The sequence below is a fragment of the Heterocephalus glaber genome, unplaced genomic scaffold (genome assembly GCF_053883595.1).
Source record: "Heterocephalus glaber isolate CG9 unplaced genomic scaffold, H.glaber_assembly_v1.0 deba00001606, whole genome shotgun sequence".
In the NCBI taxonomy this organism is placed as follows: Eukaryota; Metazoa; Chordata; class Mammalia; order Rodentia; family Bathyergidae; genus Heterocephalus; species Heterocephalus glaber.
The window spans coordinates 39,471,518-39,495,332 of NW_028258377.1; the positions used below are offsets into that span (position 1 = coordinate 39,471,518).

General features: G+C 36.4%; 1 protein-coding gene across 2 annotated transcripts in view; it reads left to right on the plus strand.

Moving 5' to 3' along the window:
* The window catches only part of Meikin (meiotic kinetochore factor), a 73,395-nt gene that overhangs the window by 34,599 nt on the left and 14,981 nt on the right, over window positions 1-23,815 (plus strand). Inside the window, exons 8-10 of one of the 2 annotated variants that reach the window (XM_021241749.2) lie at window positions 11,916-12,077; window positions 14,542-14,622; window positions 17,051-17,170. In XM_021241749.2, coding sequence (XP_021097408.2) covers window positions 11,916-12,077; window positions 14,542-14,622; window positions 17,051-17,170 — 363 coding nt within the window. The remainder of the gene's footprint in view (window positions 1-11,915; window positions 12,078-14,541; window positions 14,623-17,050; window positions 17,171-23,815) is intronic. The other variant, XM_021241751.2, reaches the window with a different exon arrangement.

Here is a 23,815-nt window from a genome sequence, read left to right on the forward strand (position 1 = left end):
AACTACCACAAAATGTCATTTTCAAAGATGTACTTGATGCAGTGGAGTTGCTGATTGTATCACTTGGGCTAAGGTGTGGGTATTGATCTAGTCAATGAACCTTCCTAGTATAAGGAAAATGAGATAGCCTTAGAGTCATTAGAGACTCAAAACTTAAAGACCGGCTATATCTGGAAGACACCTCTGAGAAGCAGTCATTCCATAAAGGTTGTAATTACAAGCAACAAAGATACCTACAATAAGCAATTTCAAACTATCAACCCAGGAGTTAAACCAAGGACAGTACCAAAAACAAAAATGAGAAGACATTTAAGCAAGGCACAAACTCAGACTTCCACCCCACCAAGGGTAAATCCTGGGGGGAAATGAGATGGAAAAGTCCCATAACCAACCACCTGTATACCCTGAACTGATAGCACAGGAAGTAACAAAACAGATGAATGAGGCTCTAGAAAAATTCAAAGCAGAAATAATCTCCCAGATATCTGCAGAGATGGTGAGCAGAGTGAAAGACATGATTAGAGGATCTAGAACAGAAACAGATTAAAAAAAAAAAATAGATGAGCTCAGAAACATGCTGGAAGCCATGAATACCCAGCATAAGAAAGAAATGGAAACTTTGATCGCCCAACATAAGAAAGAAATGGAATCCATGAAACAGATTCAAACAGATATTCAGGAGATCAAAAACTCCATTGAAAGTATCCACAGCAGATTAAGGGAATCTGAAGATAGAATATCAGATATAGAAGACAGGATCACGTTTAGAGACCATGAAAAGAGAGATCTCTTAAAAATAGTAAGGGAGCATGAGAAATCAATCCAACAACTGCTAGACAATGCAAAGAAGAATAACATAAGACTGATGGGAGTCCATGAAAAAACAGGCGAAAGCACAATTGACCTAAAAAATCTGTTCACAGAAGTAATAGTGGAAAACTTCCCAGACAGAGGTAGAGAATTGGACATACATATAGAGGCATATAGAACTCCAACTAGCCATGATCAAAAAAAAAAATCTACACCTAGACATATAATAGTCAAGATCCCAGAAACCCAACAGAAAAACAAAATCCTACAAGCAGTTAGAGAAAAGAAACAAATCACCTACAAAGGAAAGCCCATCAGAATCACAGCAGACTTCTCAACACAAACCCTCAAATCAAGGAGAGGCTGGAGTGAAGTATTTCAAGCCCTAAAAGAAAATAACTTCCAACCTAGACTGTTGGATCCTGCAAAATTATCTTTCAAAATCAGTGGGGAAATTAGATACTTCCATGACAAAGAACACCTGAGAAATTTCATGAACACCAAACTAGCACTACAAGCCATTCTAAACAATATCCTAGAAAAAAGCAATGAAGGTCACAACTCCATGAGGCCCAACAAAGGGAAGCCACCAGGCAAGGTAAGACACTAAAGGGAATGGGGGAAAAAATAAGAAATAAAAGAGCCAACAAAAGTAAAACATCACATGACAAGGATAAATCAATATCCATTATAACCATCAATGTTAATGGCCTCAATTCACCAATCAAAAGAAATAGACTGGCAGAATGGATTAAAAAGAAAAATGCAACAATATGCTGTATACAAGAAACACACCTAACTCAAAAAGAAACTCATAGACTGAAAGTAAAAGGATAGAAAAAAGTTCTCCACGCCACAGGAACCCAGAAGAAAGCAGGGGTGGCAATCTTATTTGCAGACAAAGTAGATTTCAAACCAAAACTAATTAAGAGAGACAAAGATGGTCACTACATCCTTGTGAAGGGAACAATCCAAGAGGAAGAGATGAAAATCCTAAGTATATATGCACCAAATACGAATGCCCCCAACTATACAAAACAAATATTAATAGACGTGAAAAACCAAATAAACACTAACACAATTGTAGTGGGGGACCTCAATAGCCCACTATCACAGACAGACAGATCATCTAGACAAAAAGTTAAGGAAATTCTAGAACTGAACCAAGCTATTGAACAAATAGACTTAATAGACGTTTACAGAGTGTTCTACCCCACAAAATCAGAATACACATTCTTTTCAGCTGCACACAGGTCATTCTCCGGAATAGAGCACATGCTAGCTCATAGGACATATCTAAGTAAATGTAAAAGAATTGAAGCTACTCCCTGTATATTGTCAGACCGTAGTGCAATAAAATTGGAGATCAATAACATAAGAAACCACAAAACCCTAACAAACACATGGAAACTGAATAACACCCTCTTGAACAACCAGTGGGTCACAGAAGTAATTAAGAAATTAAACAGTTTCTACAAGTAAATGAAAATGCCAGTACAACATACAGGAATCTGTGGGACACAATGAAAGGAGTTCTATGCGGGAAATTCATAGCAGTGAATGCTCCTATTAGGAAAACAGAAAACTCAGATAAATAACCTAATGCAGAACCTCAAGCTCCTAGAAAAAGAAGAGCACGACAAACCAAAAGCTTATACAAGGGAGGAAATTATAAAGATCAGAGCAGAAATCAAGGCAATGGAGACTAAGAGAACAATACCAAAAAATCAATGAATCAAAGAGTTGGTTTTTTGAAAGGATAAATAAAATCGATAAACCTTTAGCCAGTCTTATCAAAAAAAGGAAAGAAAAGGCACAAATACATGCAATTAAGAATGAAAAAGGTGAAGTCACAGCAGATCCAACAGAAATCCAGAGGATCATCAATACTTACTTTGAGAACCTCTACTCCAATAAAATGGAAAACACAGAAGAAATGGGCAGATTCCTAGATACATTTGAAATGCCAAAGTTAAATGAAGAAGATATAGAAATTCTAAACACCCCAATTACAATGAGTGAAATTGAAAATGTAATAAAATATTTACCAACAAAGAAAAGCCCAGGTCTGGATGGCTTCACTGCTGAATTTTACAAGACATTTAAAGAAGAACTAAAGCCATTACTCTTTAAACTCATCAAGGAGATTGAAAGGGAAGCAATACTTCCAAATTCATTCCTGGAAGCAAGTGTTACTTTGATTCCAACACCAGGGAAAGACCCAACCCAAAAAGAGAACTACAGGCCAATCTCCCTAGTGAACATAGATGGAAAAATGCTCAACAAGATACTGGCAAACACAATACAGAGTGTCATCAAGAAGATCATACACCCTGACCAAGTCGGATTTATCCCAGGGATGCAAGGATGGTTCAACATTTGTAAATCAATAAATGTAATACACCATATTAACAGAGTCAAGGACAAAAACCATATGATCATCTCAATAGATGCAGAAAAAGCATTTGACAAAATCCAGCACCCATTCATGATAAAAACCCTACAGAAAATTGGAATAGAAGGTCTTTATGTTAACCTGATTAAGGCTATCTATGAAAAACCAACAGCCAACATCATACTAAATGGTCAAAACCCGAAAACTTTCATGCTAAAATCAGGAACAAGACAAGGATGCCCACTATCACCACTCCTGTTCAATATAGTTCTGGAAACAGCTGCAGCAATTAGAAAAGAGAAAGAAATAAAAGGAATAAAGATAAGAAAAGAAGAAGTTAAACTGTCATTATTTGCTGACAATATACTTTACATGGAAGACCCAAAAATGTCCACCAAGAGACTTCTAGACTTAATTGACAGATTCAGTAGAGTAGCTGGATACAAGGTCAACACTAAAAAAAAATAGCCTTCTTGTACACAAATAATAGACTCACTGAGAGAAATGAGGGAAACAATTCCTTTTACAATAGCACCCCCAAAAATGAAATATCTAGGAATCAATCTAACAAAGGAAGCAAAAGACCTCTACACTGAAAACTACAGCACTCTGAAAAAAGAGATCGAAGAGGATACAAGAAAATGGAAAGACATCCCTTGCTCCTGGGTAGGAAGAACCAATATAGTGAAAATGGCCATACTTCCAAAACTACTATATAGATTCAATGCAATGCCAATTGAAATTCCAACAATATACTTCACAGAACTAGAGAAAACAATCCAAAAATTCATTTGGAACCATAAGAAACCTAGAATAGCTAAAGCAATTCTAAGCAACAGAGACATGGCTGGGGGTATCACAATCCCCAACTTGAAACTATACTACAAAGCTACTGTGATGAAATCAGCATGGTACTGGCAAAGGAACAGACCTGAGGATCAGTGGACTAGATTAGAAGATGCAGAAACAACTCCAGACATACTCAGCCACCTCATCTTTGACAAAGGAGCCAACCACCCTCATTGGAGGAAAGATAGCCTATTTAATAAGTGGTGTTGGAAAAACTGGATTTCAACCTGCCAAAGATTAAAACTAGACCCATACCTATCACCATGCACTAAACTAAGATCGAAGTGGATTAAAGATACAAATATTAAAAGAGAAACACTAAACTTGCTGGAAGATAAGTTAGGTAGAACTCTTGAAGACATTGGCACAGGAAAAGACTTCATGAACAAAACCTCAGCAGCACGGGAACTAGCAGAAAGAATCAACAGCTGGGATCTCATCTTATTAAAAAGCTTCTGCACTGCAAAAGAAACCACCCACAGAGCTAACAGACAACCTACAATATGGGAAAAAAAATTTAGCGGCTGTACCTCAGACAAAGGACTACTATCTAGAATATATAAAGAATTGAAAAGAATCAGACCTCCCAAATTCAAAAACCCAATTCAAAAATGGGCATCTGAAATGAACAGACATTTCTCAGACAAGGAAGTAAAAGCAGCAAACAAATATATGAAAAAATGTTCAGCATCACTGGTCATTTCAGAGGTGCAGATAAAAACAACACTGAGATTCCACCTCACCCCAGAAAGAACGGATGCTATCAAGAAATCAACTAGTAACAAATGCTGGCGGGGTTGTGGGGAGAAAGGAACCCTTCTCCATTGCTGGTGGGAGTGCAGACTGGTGCAACCACTGTGGAAATCAGTATGGATGTACCTCAAAGAACTAGGGCTGGAGGTCCCATTTGACCCAGCTTTTCCCCTGCTGGGTATCTTCCCAAAAGAATTAGAATCATACCACAGAGGTATATGTGTACCCATGTTCATAGTGGCACAGTTTGTAATAGCTAAAGCTTGGAAGCAGCCCAAGTGCCCATCAACTGGAAACTGGATAAAGAAAATGTGGTTTTGTAATAAAATGGAGTACTACTCAGCCATAAAGAATGAGAAACTAGAGTCATTTGTAGCTAAGTGGATGCATATTGAGGCCATATTCTTAAGTGAAATAAATAGGACACACGTGTAAATACCAAATAGTTTCACTAGTGTGAGAAACTGGTAGTGTAAACAAGAGTTAAAATGATTGAAATGAATAATTGATCATTTGAAATAGGAAAAAAGGTCCAAAGATGAAGGAGTGAAGGGAGGGGAAGGGGAAAGGAAAAGAGGGAAAGGAAAGACTATGAGAAAAGAAAAAAAAATGGAAATGAAATCTATGTAAATAGGGAAGGGCGGAGGGGGTGAAGGGTGCACAGGTCATGGGGAGAAAAAAAATAAGAACCAAGATCTATCATGTACAGGTACAAACACCCAGTGAAAAATGTAAATGAATTGTATATCTAAAATGTACCAATAAAAGAACTAAAACAAAACAAAATAAATGAAGCACTGATATATGTTACAACCTGGATGAACTTTGAAAATATTCTGCTGTATGAAAGAATCTAGTCACAAAAGATCACATATTATATGACTTCATTTATCCAGGATAGGCAAATGTATAAAGACAGAAATAGCTTACTGGTCACTTAGTGCTGGTGGTACCGGAGTGGGAACTGATTGCTAAGGCTTCTTTTAGGGGATGAAAATGTTCTGAAATTAGTGTGGTTATAGTTGCACAACCTGTGACTGTCCTAAAAAACATTGAATTTTATACTTTAAATGAGTGAATTATATAGTATATGAATTACATCTCAAGAAAAACTATTTTTAAAAAAACCACAAACGGGCTGGAGATTTAGATCAGTGGTTCCACCGCTTGCCTTGCAAGCACAAGGACCTGAGTTCGATCCCTGGTACCCGCCCCCCAAAAAAACCCCACAAACCTTTCCTATATTTTTATATAGGAAACAGAAATCCTTGGAATGTAAAGACGCATGGTTGGAGAATACAAGCATAGGTGTTGGCCTTTAAAAGAGAGGAGATATTTCCACTGTGGTGGATTTGTAGGTTTAGCGGTGAGAGGGCTGACTTAATACCTAGAAGGACCACATTTTTCATTTCATTTAATGCTCTGCTGTCACTGTCACCATCTTGAAGTTTTCAGTTGCTTAACCAGGGCCTCACATTTTGCCTGAGTCCTGAGTGGTGGCATCCTGTTTGACAGCAACTAGTATTGCAGAACAGTGTGAGGCAAGATAGTCAGCTATGAGTGGCAGAGGGAAGGCTGGAGGTGTAAAGCAAATAGGGTGGAAATGATACAGTGATGAAATGTTAGAGAAGTGTAGCAGAGTTAGTCCGTGCCTTTTTTTCCCTCCAGTTTTGGGTTGCATTAATGTGCAGAATGTACAATTTTCCCCAAAACACATTTGCACTCAAGGTCCAGAGTAGGTCCAGGGCTCATCTAAGGTTGAAGATTTGTCAGATATCTGCGATAGAAGGCAAGAGATATAAGAATAATTATAATGATGGCTGCTGGTATATGAAGTAGGTGAGAAAGAAAGAAGACAAGAGAAGGCCAATGGGTGAAGATAAAATACTATCAGTGAACTGGAAATTTTAAGGAGAGGGAAATTTATTTCATGAAGACTCTTTTAAAAAGGATTAGAAGGATATTTGAATTGGTGATTCTCTTTTTGGTACTGAGATTTGAACTCAGGGCCTCATGCTTACCAGGCAGGTACTTCACCACTGAACTATATCCCTGGTCCCTTTACCTCTTTACTTACATTTAATATATTTAAACTTTGTAAAGGACATTTTGAAAGCATACAATAAGTTCTATAACTTACGATAAGCAGTCACTGAACAGTCTGTAGTTGTTTATTTTTAAAAAATTAGTACATGTTTACAGTACATAATGTTTAAATTCCTTGTGGGAAGTTGGTACATGCATATAACACATCTTAATTCCTTTTTTCATTCCCTTTCCCTTTCATATTCCCTCTCTCCATCACTTGATCCTTTCCTATTTGAGAAATATCTATCTCCCTACTTCCTGATATGTATCCTTAATTTGCTCTTTAATTCTATTGGAGATTTCTCATACAGTCAATAAAATATTGTACTTTGTAATGTTGCAGTTTCCTGATGTTGAGTGCATTTGGTTTATTAAATCAGATTAATGTAAACACAATTACAGATATATTCAGTATTGTCCTTAAAATTTAAGTTTAAATATCAATGAGCAGATCTCATTATCATTTGTTTTCTTTTCTTAGGATACTATTTGGGAGATGTTATCTTCAATGTGGTAGGAAAATTTTTTTGAGCTGAACATTTCACACCATGTTTTCTTTCAACTAATTTTTTTTAAACCCTCGGTTCCTTATACTGGGTATACTGGGTCACAGATGCCCATATCACACTTTTCTAATGCAAATATGTACTTTAGCATAATGGTAGCCAGCTATGCATCTCCGTAGCTGCACTGGGAGAATACAGGGAGCAGTCTTTATGTGCACCTATTTGATATGAGGAATTACAAGGAGTATACCCATGTGTCAAAGTGTAAATGGGTGAGTTTTACTCACATTCTGCACCGTGTTCCATTTTTGTATATTTATAATTTTTTAATTAAATGTTTTCTTTTGATTTTTCTTGTAGAATTAGCCCAATTCAGTATAATGTTGCATGAAAATCCACTTTTACAACTTTAGGAGGATGTTGAAAGTGAGTCATCAGGTGACTCAGCTACCAATGGTGACTTGGATCATGTGAGCCAAAGAAGTTAGCAAGAATGACAGAGAAGTACAGAACAAAGACCTGATTCCGATGGGGAAGAAAATAGTAATGTAAATAGATATTTGACTAGTGAAAATGCTACATGGGCCGGGGATGTAGCTCAGTGGTTCCAGCACTTGCCTTGCAAGCTCAAGGTCCCGAGTTCAATCCCCGGTACAAAAAAAAAAAAGCTACAAAATGATCATGTGTATCTGAATGATCCAAGGCTAGAACTAGGTCCGAAAATGTTTTTCAGTTCTTGACATGGATGAAACTTATTGAACAGAAAGTCAACACTGCGATGCAATACTGGAAATTGTTTGTAATGGACAACATGCCACAAGATGTTTGAAATACACTAATAATGAAATACAAGAAAACATTCTATATGCATCAATAGTAATACTCAAAAATATATTTATCATGACACCTCACTATCTGAACAAAAAGCCTTCATAGCAGGACTTCATCATGTTAATCATTAGAATCTAGGATTTGTGGAGAAGTGACATTTTAGGGTTGAGATTTTTAGAACAATAATGACACTCAAGAGCTTTGGTTTCTTTTAAAATTGCCTATGTTTTGATGGCAAAAAGTCCTGCCAAGAAAGAAAAAAAATACAACAGTTTGGCTGCTATTTGCTTATTTGTTGAAAGCTTTGTTTCGAACTGTCAAGCAATTTATACAGTGTGTAAATACATGACAGTTGATGAACAACTTGCATCATTTGGTGGTTGTTGAAGGTTTTGGCAATATGTGTCAAATAAACCTTCTAAATATGGTATAAAAATATATCCCCTGGTAGATGGGAAGACACTTTATACCTCGAATTTAGAAATTTATCCTGGAACTCAGCCACCAAGTCTTTCTTCATGTAGTAATAAGCCATATGACTCTGTGAACAGAGTTGTTGCACCTATTTCAAAAAGTAACTGGGCCGGGGATTTAGCTCAGTGGTTCTGCCACCTGTCCCATAAGTGCAAGGATCCGAGTTCGATCCCTGGTGCCAAAAAAAAAAAGTAACCCAAATGTCATATTTTTACAGTTGGTTCAGGAGTTACCCATTGATGTTACATTTGCTAAAAGAACACCAGTTGACCAGCACAGGAACTATTTGCAAGAACAAAGCCGCGATTCCTGAAAAAATGTTGCAAGTTCACAACAGAGAAATGTATAGTATAATCTTTGGATTTCAGAAAGACATAATATTGGCCTCCTATATTGCAAAGAGAAAAAAACTAGTATTAATACTGTCAGTATTACACCATGATGATAAGATTGATAGTGAGGCTGGGCCTGATGGTTTACACTTATGTAATCCCCGTGCTCAGGAGGCTGAGGCAGGAGCATCCTATAATTTCAAGGTCAGCCTGTGCTGCACAGTGGGTTCCAGGCTAGCCTAAACTACATTATGGCAAAGAAAAAGTAATATTGATACTGTCAATGTTACACCATGATGATTAGATTGATAGGCTGGGCATGGTGGTTTATACCCCTGTAATCCCAGTGCTCAGGAGGCTGAGGCAGGAGGGTCCTACAATTTCAAGGTCAGCCTGTGCTACATACATAGTGAATTCAAGGCTAGCCCGGACTTGTGAAACCCTATCTCAAAACACAAACAAGCAAAGATTGGTAGTGAATCCTCAACACAAATGAAGCCAGAAATGGTCACATTTTATAATAAAATGAAAAGTGGAATAGATGTTGTTGACAAGTTATGCAGCAACTATGATGTCACTTGAAATACAGATCATTGGCCAATGGTTGTGTTTTACTCGATCCTAATCATATCAGACATAAATAGTTTTATAGTTTACAAAGAAAATAATAAGCACAAAATATCATGGAGAAATTTTCTTATTGGATTGGGACTAGAATTAATAAATGATCAATTACAACAGAGGAAGAACAGTATGTATCTGCCCAAAGAACTCTTCAAAAGAATTCTAGAGCAAGAATATATAAAGAACTTTAAAAAATCAGACCCCTCAAATATAAAGACCCAATTCAAAAATGGGCATCTGAAATGAAAAGCTATTTCTCAGACAAAGAAGTAAAAGCAGCAAATAAACATATGAAAAAATGTTCAACATCACTGGTCATTCCAGAGATGCAGATGAAAGCAACGCTGAGATTCCACCTCACCCCAGAAAGAATGGCTGCTATCAAGAAATCAACCAGTAACTTGCTGGGGGGAGGGGGGGGGTTGTGGGGAAAGAGGAACCCTTCTCCATTGTTGGTGGGAGTGCAGACTGGTGCAACCACTGTGGAAATCAGTATGGAGATACCTAAGAAAACTAGGATTAGAGGTCTCATTTGACCCAGCTATTCCTCTGCTGGGTATCTTCCCAAAAGAATTAAAAGAATCATACCACAGCACACCCATGTCTGTAGCGGCACAGTTTGTAATAGCTAAAGCTTGGAAGCAGCTCAAGTGCCCATCAACTGGAGACTGGATAAAGAAGATTTTCTTTTTTTATAAAATGGAGTACTACTCAGCCATAAAGAATGAGAAACTAGAGACATTTATGGCTAAATGGATGTACATTGAGGCCATCCTCTTCAGTGAAATAAATAGGACACACGTGTAAATACCAAATAGTTTCTCTGGTGTGAGAAACTGAAAGTGTAAATAAGGATCAAAATGTATAACTGATAATGTGAAATAGGAAGAAAAGGTCTAAAGGGGTAGGGGAAAGGAAAGAAGGGAAAGGAAAAAATATGAGAAAAGGAAAAAATGCTAACAAAGTCTTTGTAAATAGGGAGGGGTGGAGGAGTTGAAGGAAGGGCAGGGGAAAGGGGTAAAATAAGAACCAAGATATATCATGTAAAAGGCACAAGTTCCCAATGGTGAATGTAACTGTGTTGTATACCTAAAATGTACCAATAAACTTAATAAAAAACAATTCTAGAGTAGACCGTTGAACAGACAGGTGAAACAGCACAAGAACCCCCTAAGCCAACAGTGGCAAGTGTGTCCTTCCAAAGAAGACAGGAAAACAGCACCTGTGCTCTCAGCGTAAGTGAGACTTGTGTATGGAACACACTGCTCTCACGTGTGAAGACTTCGGTGTGATAATTGAAGTAAAGATTATTTTTGTGGTAGAGTTTTCTTTGTATTTTCATTGTAGTTCATGTAGGAACTTATTTGTTATTTTTTAGATTTAGTAAGCAAACAGTTGATGTAGAAAATGTTGATGTTTATTCTAAACACTCAGTATATATTTGATATTTTATTGATATTTCATTTTCCTGCTAAGTGGGCAATATAATGGGAAACCTTTGACAAAAGAGGAAGACGAGTGGTGACAAGCGTGACTGGCAAACGGAAAAGGAAAGCGAAGCACACATGCTGTCAGTGTGAGCAAGACTTGTGTATGGACCATGCTGCTGTCTTGTGTGAAGATCGCTGTGGGTGTGATAACTGAAGCAAAATTATCTCTGTGATAGCGTTTTGTTTGTATTTTCTTTTGTGTGTGGGGGGCCGTTTTTTGGTACCAGGGATCAAACTCAGGACTTTCTGCTTGCAAGGCAGGCGGTGGCACCCCTGAGCTAAATCCCTGGCCCTTGTTTGTATTTTATTATTTTTAAAAAATTTTTTTCCTTGTTTGTATTTTCATTGTCATTCACATAGGAATTTACTTCTGCTGTTACATTTTAGATCTTGTAAGCAGGTAAACAGTTGATGTTGAAAATGTTGATGTTTATTCTACACACCCATTACATATTAAATATTTAATATTTTATTTTATTGATAGTTTATTTTCCTATTAGGTACACATTGTTTAGTATAATAAAACTCATAAAATTAAAATTAATAATTTATCAATAGAAATACTCCTAAAAAATAAGCGTGGACGTCACACACCCCCATAAAGCATTTTTTCTAAAAATTTGCTGTGATGTCCCCGTACATATATAGTATAGAACATATTATTTTTTCCTAGGAAATCATTCACCTTTGAGTTTAATATTTTTCAATAGAAATGATTTTACAGCACTGTGAAATGTATTTCATGATTGTGAATTTGTTCCAGCCTGAAAAAGATTCAGAAGATAGAGCTACAAATATTCAGACAAAGTTAAATCATCATGCACAAATCGACACTGTGTCATCCCACCACAGGCTTGCTCTTGAAAGCAGTGCACCTAGCTCAGTTACTGGAGTTCTGCTGCCTCAGCCCCTGGCACCTGCCTTGGTGAGCACTCAGCATTTATTAACTCTTAATTCTTGAAGAGACTATAAAAATGTACCGATTGGGAAGATTTAGAAATGCACATTTTTAAACAAATCTAGGAAAAATATAGGGGAGCTTTATACTTATAGCTATATACAGACTGATAGTTCTTATTTATTTACTTTTATTTTAGAGTTTTATTAGTACCTGTTTGCAGTACGTAATGTTTACATTCTTTGTACTAAGTACATATACATAACACATCTTAGTTCTCTTTTCATCTCCTTTCCCTGTCGTTCCTCTTAATCCCTTCTCATTTAAAAAAAATGTACCTCCTTACTTCCTCTTACCTGTATTTTACTTTGCTCTTTTTAAATTTGGGATATTTTAAAAATTGAACTGACTGTTGGGTCACTGGGACCACTGGCAAGGAGTTATTGAGACAGATTAAGGGTTCATATGGGTTAGTGGAGGGATAACACCTGAGGAAAAAAAGCAAAGAGAAAGCAGGACTGAGCAGGTTTAGCCTCAGTGCTCAGTGCAAATCTAACAGAAGCTCTTCTAATGAGGAGTTCTAGAGCAAAGACTATTCATCACAAAAGTCTGTATTGTACTACTGTGGTGGACATTGGCCGGAGCCTGCCTGAGAAGATGGGCAGATCCTAAAGAAAGCTTGAAAGCTGAAGCAGACCTTAAAGATGTTCCAGGTGGGTAGTTTCAGCTAACTGTACTCCTTGCAACAAGCACCAGTTTCTTTGTGTAAGGGGATCTGAGTAGAGTGCGCGCCTCCAAGACTGCCGCAGTGATGATAATAACAGCTGTCATCAAGCCTCTCCTCCCCTCCAGACACCATAGGTTCTATTTACATGTATTATTGGGCTGAGGATTTAGCTCAGTAGTTCTGGCGCCAGCTTCGCAAGCCCAAGGTCCTGAGTTCGATCCCTGGTACCAAACCAAAAAAAAAAAAAAAAAGAAGGAAATGAGTTATTTACATGTATTATTTGTAATCCTTGCTCACTAATCCCTAGGGGTAAAATGATCCCCATTGTTAGGATGAAGAAAGTAAAAGATTATGTAGCTAAGCAATTAGGAACTGACATATTCCATGTACCAGATAAATATAACCTTAAATGTTTTGATAAAAATTTTTCTAATCATCTGTTCTATGTTCTGCCAACAACTAGTTTAACAAGAGAACAAGAGTTTAAAAGAAGAGAGACAAAAGAGGGAAAGAAAATAAGAAACCTGACAAAGTTTCCTATGATGTTCAAGTTTTATCTTTGAGTTTGGGTTCCAGATTTCCCATGGTATAATAAATGCCTTTTCAAAAAGAATGTTATCACAAAGACATAGTTGTTTCAAAGAATCCAAGGGTTGGAAAGACAGCTGATTTGTAGAAATAAAGCTGCCTGACTCTCTCTCAGAGTCAGAGTCTCCCTTTTACTCTTTCTTTCTATTCTGTCTTTTACCGGTTTCTTTATGCTGTCCTGGGTTTTGTCTCTTTTACTATCAAGCTGTTAATATCAAGTGTCTCTCTGCTCCCCAAGTCTTTCTTGCTATCTCCTCTCTCTCTCTCACTTTCTTTCTTCAGTTTCTCTGTCTCTCAGTCTCCTGCTCGCAGTCTATTGGTGTGTCTTCTCTCTCCTCTCCCTTCCTCTTTCAATCTTCTCTTCTCTCTTCCTCTATCTTTTACTTCTAGTTCCTCTATCTCCCTCCCTCTGTCTCCCTCTTCTTTCCTTTTCTCACCTTCCCTCCTTATCACCCTCCTCCTCTCTGGCAGTCTGATCCTCCCTTTCCTCTGTCATTCTTAACTCTTGAATCTTGTATCTTTCCTTGTTGTCTTTAATCTTTCTTGTGTTGCTCACTTGTCTCTCTGACTGCTTCTTTGCATCTTCAAGAAAGAAAATGTCTGCATCTAGGCCAGGGATTTAGCTCAGTGGTTCTGCCGCCTGCCTCGCAAGGAGAGTCCCAAGTTTGATCCCTGGTACCAAAAAAAAAAAAGAGAGAGGAAATGCCTGCATCCTCTTCCCTGAATAAAAGTATTCCTATAGATATAAACATATATTTTAACACAATTATCCTTGCTACATACATGTTTTAACAGTCTGAGGAATAATTTATAATCCCTTTCCATAAAAAGTAAAATAATATACTAGAAATTAAAAGCCGAAAGCAAAATGCCTTTTTTAAACAATTAACAAAGATGACCAAAACACCATTGTCCAGTTCAACACTCTGATTAGCTTCTCTTTCCAAATTACTAGTTATTTTACCAAAATATTCTCATACAGTTGTTTGCACCATAGAGTTCTCTTGAGAGTTGACTGATTTACCTCAAGCCAGAAATTCTTTAGTTTCCTTCAAGCAGATTAAAGATTTTTTTTAGTATTACACATGATTTAGTCTACTAACTTTAAATTGTGGTTTTTCTGTTATAATACTTTGTTTCTTTCTGCTATTTAATCTCCTATTTTATAATTTATAGAAAACAAATTCTCATATTCCTAATAAGAGAAGTGGAGGCCTGGTAACAAGTACTCCATCTTCAGAGACAGCTGGTTTTGTGGTAAGTATTAGCATTTGGCACCTTTGGTATTTTTGGCTCCTTCTGTCTCCGTTCTTGTAATTTTCTCATACCAGGGGAATATTACCTGTATTTTCCTGTTGCACATACTTTCATTAGAAGTACCCTATATGCTGCTATTCCTGTAAGTGGGTATGAAGAGAACAGTGAAACACCAAGTAGGTTCTTTTGTATTATAAAATATATATAACATAAAAGTTAGACTTTCAGCCATGTTTAAATGCACAGTTTGAGTACATTCGCAGTTGTGGTGTAATCACCACCACCATTTATCTCTAGAAGTTTTTTCATCTTGCAAAACTGAAACTCCACACCAGTGAAACAGTAACCCCCTATTCTTTCCTCTCCCTGCCTCTGGCAGTTACCATTCTTCTTTCTGTCTTTATAAATTTGACTATTCTAGGTACTTCATGGAATAGGTGGAATCATCAGTACTTGTCTTGTTTGTTAATTTTTTGAGATAGGGTCTCACTATGTTGCTTAGGTTGGCTGTGAACTTTGGGGCTCAAGTGATTCTCTGGCCATAGCCTCCTGAGAAGCTAAGACTACAGGTGCATACCATCCTGCTTGGCGGTATTTATTCTTTTGCAGAAGACTTGCTTCACTTAGCATAATGTCTTCAGGTCCAGCTATGTGGCAGCATGTGTCAGAAATTCCTCCCTTTCTAAGGCTGAGTAATATTCCATTGTATGTGTATACCATATTTATTTATTTATCTATTTATCCATCCATCCATCCATAGACACTTGAGTTGTTTCCACATTTGGCTATTGTTAATAATGCTGCAGTGAACATGAATGTACAAATATCTGAATCTCTTGTTTTCAATTCCTTGGGAGTATACGTCCAGAAGTGGAATTTCTGGATCATATGGTGACCCCATTTTTAATTTTTTGAGGACTGTCACCTGTTTTCATTGGAGGCTGCATCATTTTACAATCTCATTAGTGATGCACAAGGTTCCAGTTTCTTTCCACATCTCCCCATACTTGTTATTTTCTGTTTTTTGTTTTTTTGGTTTTTTGGTACTGGGGATCGAACTCAGGTCTTTGCGGTTTTGCACAGCAGGCGGAGAAACCACTGAGATAAATCCCCAGCCCTATTTTCTGTCTTTTGAATAGCTATCCTCATGGGTGTGAGGTGGTATCTCATGATTTTGATTTGTACTTCTCTAATGATTAGTAATATTGAGCATCTTTTCATGTGTTGTTGGCCATTTGTATATATTTTTTAGATAAGTGCCTATTCAGGTCCTTTGCTCAGTTTTTTTTTTTTTTTTTTTTGAGACATAGTCTCCCTTTGTAGTTGAGGCTGACCTTAAACTTACTATGTAGCCCGGACTGGCCTCCAACTTGGAACAGTCCTCCTGCCTCAGCCTCTCAACTGCTAGGATTACAGGTGTGTGTGCCACCATGCTCGGCTTCTTTGCTCACTTTTGAATTAGGCTGTTTTTGTTGTTGTTCAGTTCTAGTTTTTGGTACATTCTGGATATTAACCGTATTATTAGATACATGGTTTGCAAATATTTTCTCCCATTCCATAGGTTGCTTTTTCACTGTCACAGGATTCTTTGTTATACAGATGTTTCTCATTTGATGTAGTTCAAATCTCCTTGTCTTTGGTATCATATCCAAGAAATCATTGCCAAATCCAATGCTGTGAAGTCTTTATAATTACTTCTGAGGGTTTTATTAAGTTCTTACCCAACTAGTTCTTCTTGGGTTCAGCTGAACAACACGAATACATCTTACTAGCAGGGTAGCAGCAGGTGTTTGTCCTCAGTGGTAGCAACCCTAACAGAAGTCATCAGCAGCTTACATAGCATTAAGTAGACAGCCCAGGCGCAAGGGAGTGAGATGCAGTGTCTTTTGTAACAGCACATAATGCTCAGCTTCTCAGGGCTCAACAGACATGCCTGATTGCAAGGGTTCCTGCTTCCAGGGAACCCAAATGTGACATCTTTTATAGTACTTATTTATTCATTAATTTATTTGTACTGCATTTAAGTTTGTCCCAGAGACAAGTTTTCTACTCAGATATCATTTTACCATAAACAGTGTTACTGAGTAACAGAATTAACATTTTTGTCTTTACCAGGTCCCTAGGGAAGCATAGTTGCAGTTAACCAAAGATGAAAAGTATCTTTGGAAGAATTATCTTCATATATTTTTTTGGTCTTTTTTTTTTTTTTTGGCACCAGGAATCAAACTCGGGGCCTTGCACCTGCCAGCAGGCAGGCACTGCGCCGCTGAGCTACATCCCCGGCCTATGTCTGTCATTATATTCATTTAGATGAAATTGCTCATGCGTCAAGTTCACAAGAATATGCTTTCAGTGAGACAGTATTTTCAACTTTAATTACTGAGTTGTTTTTGAAACTCCCACCAAACAGTAATATATTCTTTTATAGATTGATTTGTCCTCAGTGCAAAAAGCATCTTGTGAAGAGTTACTTCCAAATGTCAGCAGTTATGCTAATACAGATGAAATTGTTCCTGTATCAGGTTTGCAAGAAAATTCTTCACATGAGGTAGCAATTTTAATTTTTCCTTCAATTACTGAAAGAAATGATTGTTGTTTTATTAGATACTTTACATATAAGATACTTTGTGAAATCTGGAACTCAGTTGAAGCTAACAGCATTACATGTGTGTGAAGAAGAATCTCTTATTAGGTATATGATTTATTAATATTTTCTTTAGTTCTATACATTGCCTTTTTACTCTGTTGATAGGGCCTATTGATGCACAAAATTTTTAAATTTTCATGAAGTCTAATTTAAAATTTGTAGCCTATGCCTTGAGTATTTTATGTGAAAAATTACTGCTAAATCAAATGTCACGAAGCTTTCTCCATTTTTCTGAAAGGATTTTCTTCTTTTAGGCCTTACACTTAGGTCTCTAAACCATTCTGAGTTAATTTTTGTCTATGATGTTAGGTAAGGGTCTAACTTCACTCCTTTATATGTGAATATACAGTTTTATTAGTACCACTTATTAAAGAGAATATCTTTTCTCCCTTGAGTACACTTGGATCTTGTAAAAAATCATTTGAACATATATATAAGGCTTATTTCCATTCTATTCCATTTATGTCTGTCTTTATATAGTATCATATTGATTACTTAGCTTTGTAGTATGCTTTGAAATCAGAGAGTTGAGTCTTTTAGCTTTGTTCTTCTTTTCAAGATTGTTTTTGCTATTTGGGATCCATTGAGATTCTGTATGAATTTTAAGATGGGTTTTATATTTCTACAAAAACACCATTGGGATTTGATAGGAACTTCATTGAATCCTTATATCACTTTGGGTAGTAATGACATTTTAACAATATTAAGCCTTTCAATCAATGAACATGGGATGTGTTTCCATTTATTTATGTCTTACTGAATTTCAGCAGTGTTTTTTAGTTTGAATTGAAAAGTCTTTTACTTCTTTGGTAATTCCTCAATATTAATTTTGGTGCTATTATAAATGGAATTATTTTTGTAATTCCTTTCCACTTCGTTCATCGTTAGTATGTGGAAATGCAACTAATTTTTGTTTGTTAACTTTGTAGCATGATATGTTGATGAATTTATTCATCACCCATTTCTTAAAATTTTTCAGCACCTATTTCTTAAAATGTCTTTTCTGTTACTCTTTTAGCAGTTTTCTTATGGAATCTTTGGAGTTTGCTACATATAAAATCATATAATCTGTGAATAAATAGTTTTACTTTTAAAATGTAATAAACCCCATAAAACATTGCTGTTATTTGAATATGAAAAAATAATTGTGTATCTCAGTAATCATGTTTCCAGTGCCCTTTTTCCTTTGTATAGATTCAGATTTACATCTAGTATTATTTTTTGCTCTGCCTAAGGGACTTCCTTTATTTAACATTTCTTAGTTTGAGTCTACTAGGTATTAGTTCACTGTGCTTTTTCTGATTAAAACAGTTTGATTCTTTTTTTTCCCCTGGTACCAGGGATTGAACTCGGGACCTTGTGCTTGTGAGGCAGGCGGCGGAACCACTGAGCTAAATCCCCAGCTAAAACACTTTTATTCTTGACTTCAGTTCTGATAGTTTTGTTAGACTTCTTAGCTTTTAGCTTTTTTAGCTTTTTTCTTTTAATACTTAAAAAATATTGCCCTAAGTTTTTCTTGTTTGCATTGCTTACGACAAATTTATAATCATCCTTATCCTTGTTCCTATATACAACATGTGTTTATTCTGTCTACTTATTTTTCAGCAATTTTGAGTAATTTGATTATTATGTATCTTGGTGTAATTTTCTTCATTTTTTTGTGCTTCAGTTTTTTAAGGTACTAGAAGCTGTGGTATTTTTAGTAATAGTCAAGTTTAGGAATTTTTCAGTACCTATTTCTTAAAATGTCTTTTCTATTACTCTTCCTTTCCTCTGGTAACTCCACTTACCCATATGTTATCCCACAGCTCAAAGATGGCCTTTTCATTAAAATTTTTAAAAACCTTTTAAAAATATATTTTCTATTGGATAGTTTCTGTGTCTTATAGTTCGCAAATAATTTCTTCTGTTTGTTCTGTGTTATACATATAAGTAACTTGAAAACTATTTGATTCTTTTTTTTTTTTTTTTTGGTATCTGGGATTGAACTCAGGACCTTGTGCTTGTGAGGCAAGCGGTGGCACCACTGAGCTAAATCCCTGGCCCACTATTTGATTCTTATAGGTCTTTTAAGATTTCAAGTCTGAAGCAGTTCAGTGTAGGATAATTGTTACCCATTATGGAAGCAAGAACCTCCTAGGTATTCAACTCTGTATTTTTTATGTTGTTTCTTGAAAATTGTTGCTTCATGTATTTTATCCGGTTTATTTTGGTTATTTCAAGCAAAGGGGTAAATATAGTCCCTTTAATTCCATCTTGGTAGAAGCAGAAGTTTTTGAATGTATTAATTTTTTCAGTAACCTACGGTAGTGATGAACATAAGAGAGTTGGCTTGATTCGTAGTTGGAATTTGGCTGCAGGTTGGTTTGGGAGGACAAAGAAGCAAAACAACTGAAATTTTTTGGAAGAGAATAGTTAAAATAATGAACACAATCTACATTGAAGAGAGAAGGGAGGGAAGGAAAGAGAAGTGATATGTAAAGAGATTAATTATGAGATCACAGAACAGGTGAAGGAGTTGAGGAACAGAGTGAGAAAGCTACAAAGATCAGAGATGGGAATAATTCTATTTTATTTTCCTAATTAAAAGCAAAACCCAGACTGTGGCCATGGAAAGGAATAGCTCAAGTAAATGCAGCAAAACAGCACAAATATAAACTGAGGCAAGGATGTTTGAGGATAAAAGTGCAGAAGGGAAATTTTCAAGTGAGATAAATTTTGCGAACCTCCCCAGTCCTGATTTGATAGACCTCAAAGGAGAAGAAGAGGTCATAAGAGATGACTTGATTTTTATTTTCTTCATAACATATACATAAAAAGATATTCACCTCTGTTGATTATGTTTTTCTGCCACTTGTTGCATTTTTTATTTTGGCAATATTTTTAATATTCAAGTATTTTCTTATATTTCAGTTATATAGCAGCCTGTTTTTTTATGAGATAATATTGTCCAAGAAGCCCTCTATCACCTCTTCTGTTCAATATAGTTCTGGAAACACTAGCTACAGCAATGAGAAAAGAGAAAGAAATAAAAGGAATAAAGATAGGAAAGGAAGAAGTTAAACTGTCATTATTTGCTGATGATATGATACTTTATATAGAAGACCCCAAAACTCTACCAAAAGACTTCTAGACTTAATTGACAGACTCAGTAGAGTAGCTGGATACGCGGTCAACACTCAAAAACCAATAGCCTTCTTATACACAAATAACAGACTCACTGAGAGAGAAATTAGGGAAACAATTCCTTTTACAATAGCATCCAAAAAAGTGACATATCTAGGAATCAGTCTAACAAAGGAAGCAAAAGACCTCTACACTGAAAACTACAGGACCCTGAGAAAAGAGATTGAAGAGGATATAAGAAAATGGAAAGACATCCCTTGCTCCTGGGTAGGAAGAACCAAAAGAGTGAAAATGGCCATACTCCCAAAACTGCTATGTAGATTTAATGCAATGCCAATTGAAATTCCAAGATATTTCACAGAACTAGAGAAAACAATCCAAAAATTCATTTGGATCCAGAAGAGACCTAGAATAGCAAAAGCAATTCTAGGCAACAGAGAAATGGCTGGGGGTATCACAATCCCCACTTGAAACTATACTACAAAGCTACTGTGATAAAATCAGCATGGTATTGGCAAAGAAACAGACCTGAGAATCAGTGGAATAGATTATCGCTTCTCGGCCTTTTGGCTAAGATCAAGTGCAGTGGAATAGATTAGAAGAGGCAGAAACAACTCCAAACATACTCAGCCACCTCCTCTTTGACAAAGGTGCCAACCACCCTCACTGGAGGAAAGAAAGCCTCTTTAATAAATGGAAAAACTGGATTTCAACCTGCCAAAGATGAAAACTAGACCCGTACTTATCACCATGCGCTAAACTAAGATCAAAGTGGATTAAAGATCTAAATATTAAAACAGAAACACTAAAGTTGCTGGAAGATAAGTCAGGTAGAACTCTTGAAGACATTGGCATAGCAAAAGACTTTATGAACAAAACCTCAGTAGCACGGGAACTAGCACAAAGAATCAACTGGGATCTCATCTTATTGAAAAGTTTCTGCACTGCAAGAGAAACCACCAATAGAGCTAAGAGATAACCTACAATGTGGGAAAAAATTTTTAGCAGCTGTACCTCAGACAAAGAACTGCTATCTAGAATATATAAAGAACCAAAAAAAATCAGACCCCAAATTCAAAGACCCAGTTCAAAAATGGGCATCTGAAATGAACAGAAATTTCTCAGACAAAGAAGTAAAAGCAGCAAATAAACATATGAAAAAATGTTCAACATCACTGGTCATTCGAGAGATGCAGATGAAAACAACACTGAGATTCCACCTCACCCCAGAAAGAATGGCTGCTATCAAGAAATCAACCAATAACAAATGCTGGCGGGGGTGTGGGGAGAAAGGAACCCTTCTCCATTGTTGGTGGGAGTGCAGACTGGTGCAGCCACTGTGGAAATCAGTGTGGAGATTCCTCAGAGAACTAGGGCTAGAGGTCCCATTTGACCCAGCTTTTCCCCTGCTGGGTATCTTCCCAAAAGAATTAAAGAATCATACCACAGAGATATATGTGCACCATGTTTATAGCGGCACAGTTTGTAATAGCAAAAGCTTGGAAACAGCCCAAGTGCCCATCAACTGGAAACTGGATAAAGAAGATGTGGGTTTTTTTTTATAAAACGGAGTACTACTCAGCCATAAAGAACGAGAAACTATAGACATTTACAGGTAAATGGATGCATATTGAGGCCATCCTCTTAAGTGAAATAAATAGGACACACACGTGTAAATACCGAATAGTTTCTCTGGTGTGAGAAATTGAAAGTGTAGATAAGGATAAAAATGATTAAAAGGAATAACTGATACTTTGAAATAGGAAGAAAAGGTCCAGAGGGGTAGGAGAGGTGGGAATTTTTCAGGCAATTTATTTAAATGTCTGTCATCCCTCCTCTCTCTCTCTCTCTCTCTCTCTCTCTCTCTCTCTCTCTCTCTCTCTCGTCCTCTGGGACTCCCTTAATTCGTGTATTCATGTGCTTGATAGTGTTGCATAGGTCTCTCATAGTGTCTTCACTCTTAAGTTTCTCTTTTTGTTCCTCTAATTAGATAATTTCAAATAACCTCTCCATAAGTTCACTAATTCTTTTGCATGATTGAATCTCCTATTGAAGCTTTATGTTGAATTCTTCAACTCTGTTTTTTGGGTTTTGTTTTGTTTTTCTTCAGCTCCAGGATTTCTCTTTGGTTCTTTTTTATGGTTTCTATTTCTTTGTTAAAGTTCTTATTTTGTTCTTTCATTATTTTTCTAAATTTTTTAGTTGTTTATCTGTGTTGTTTTGTATTTCATTGAGCTTCTGTAAGATAATTACTTGGAATTCTTTTTCAGGCATTTCTTAGATCTCTATTTCTTTGGGATCAATGATTGGAGACTTATTAGTTTTCTTTGGTAGTGTCATGTTTGCCTGATTCTTTGTTATCTGTGTAACTTGGCACTAATATCTCTGCTTAAAGGATTCCAAGGAAGATGAACCTAAAGAAGAATTCTCCAAGACACATTATAACTAAATTATCAAAAATAAAAGAATATTAAAGGAAACAAGAGAAAACAGACTCTTAATATCCAAAGTAATCCTCACAAGCGAATCAGTGGACTTCTCAGTAGAAACTTTGCAAGCCAGGAGGGAGCTGGATGATATAATTAAAGTGCTGAAAGGAAATGTAATTGCCTACTAGGAGTACTATACCTGGCAAAGTTGGTATAGGAAGACAGATGAAGACATTGCCAGACAAACAAAAGCTGAGAGAGTTCTTCACCTCAAGACTTATCTTGTGAGAAGTGCAAAATAGAATTCTTCAGATTAAAATGAAAGGATATTAAATAACAACAGGAAAACATTAAAATATAAAACAGAATGGTAAAGTCAGAATAGTCTACTAATATAATGGTTGTATGTAAATCACTTTTAACTAGTATAAAAGGATTAAAAAAGCCTTAAAATTACTATAATTCCATAAATTATGAATGAATACACAATATGAAAATATGTAAGGACGATGGATTTAGCTCAGTGGTTCTGCCGCCTGCCTCGCAAGTGCAAGGTCCTGAGTTCGATCCTCTATACCAAAAAAAAAAAAAAAAAAAAAAGAAATTTAAAAAAGCATAAAATGGAGAGGAGTGTAGAACCGTAAGGTCTTTGTCTCTGGTTGGAGTTAAGTTGTTATCAGTTTAAAATAGTGTTTTAACTGTAAGATATCTTATATAAGACCCATGACAGCCACACAGGAAAAAAAATTCCAGTAGATTCACAGTAGCTAAATGGAAAGGAATCAAAGGATGTTTCTTCTTACCAGAGCCTTGGGTCAGGAGAAAGGTTTCTATTTATGTGCGTGTTTTCCAGTTGTAGTTACTAATTAGCTTCTCCTGAGTCACATGTCTATCCCTTATCCGATTATCATTGAGGGAAATTGCAAACTATATTTGGCTAAGCCTAGGTCCTTTGCTCACTTTTGTGGTTAGGGAACCAGGGTTTACAGCT